Below are 667 nucleotides of genomic sequence, written 5' to 3' on the forward strand. Positions count from 1 at the left end.
GGAGCGGGCCAGCGCGGCCCGCCGGAGCTCGCGGCCTGGCGCGGGCCTTACCATGGCGAGGGCGGTGGTGGGCGCTCCCGCTGCGCTGGGGTAGGGCCGGGGTCCGGGAGGGGAGCACCGGCCGCTCTGGACCCGCTGCCCCCGTGACAGGAGCCGCTGTCGCGTCGCCTCTTCCCAAGATGGCGGCCCCGAGCCACGTCTCCAACCGGAAGCAGCGCGGGTCAAAGGGCGGGGGCGGGGCTGGCGGGTGGGAAAACCCGGTCGGGCGCCGCGGCGCTCGGGCGGGATTCGCGGGCGCTCGGGCCGGACCGGGCGCCTCCCGCCTCCGTCCTTTCGCCGATCGTCGTGCCCTGAGGATTCTACGTGGTCCTCTCTCACAGTTTACAAAGCCACTCTAACAACCAGTGGTGATGTAATTAACAATACAAAAGAGTGAGTGCTTATTTAGGGATTAGTATGTAGAATATATAAAGAACTCTTACAATCCATCAATAAAAATACAATTTAATCTGAAAATGGACAATGGCTGTAATCCCAGCTCTTGAGAGGCTGAAAACAGGAGGATCACTACGAGTCAGATCTGTGTAGTGAGACCCTGTAGACCCTGTACTTAAATACATTAAGTAAATAAATAAATATGGACAATGGATTTTTTTTTTTTTTTTTT

At 57.3% G+C, this 667-nt stretch overlaps 1 protein-coding gene across 1 annotated transcript in view; it reads right to left on the minus strand.

Moving 5' to 3' along the window:
- The window catches only part of Arcn1 (archain 1), a 33,565-nt gene extending 33,366 nt beyond the window's left edge, over positions 1–199 (minus strand). The window contains exon 1 of the mRNA XM_004636445.3: positions 52–199. Within this exon, the coding sequence (XP_004636502.1) occupies positions 52–54 (3 nt within the window). The 5' untranslated portion in view covers positions 55–199. The remainder of the gene's footprint in view (positions 1–51) is intronic.
- Between the last annotated feature and the right edge of the window lie 468 nt (positions 200–667).

The sequence above is a fragment of the Octodon degus genome, unplaced genomic scaffold (assembly GCF_000260255.1).
Source record: "Octodon degus isolate 3935 unplaced genomic scaffold, OctDeg1.0 scaffold00080, whole genome shotgun sequence".
Taxonomy (NCBI): domain Eukaryota; kingdom Metazoa; phylum Chordata; class Mammalia; order Rodentia; family Octodontidae; genus Octodon; species Octodon degus.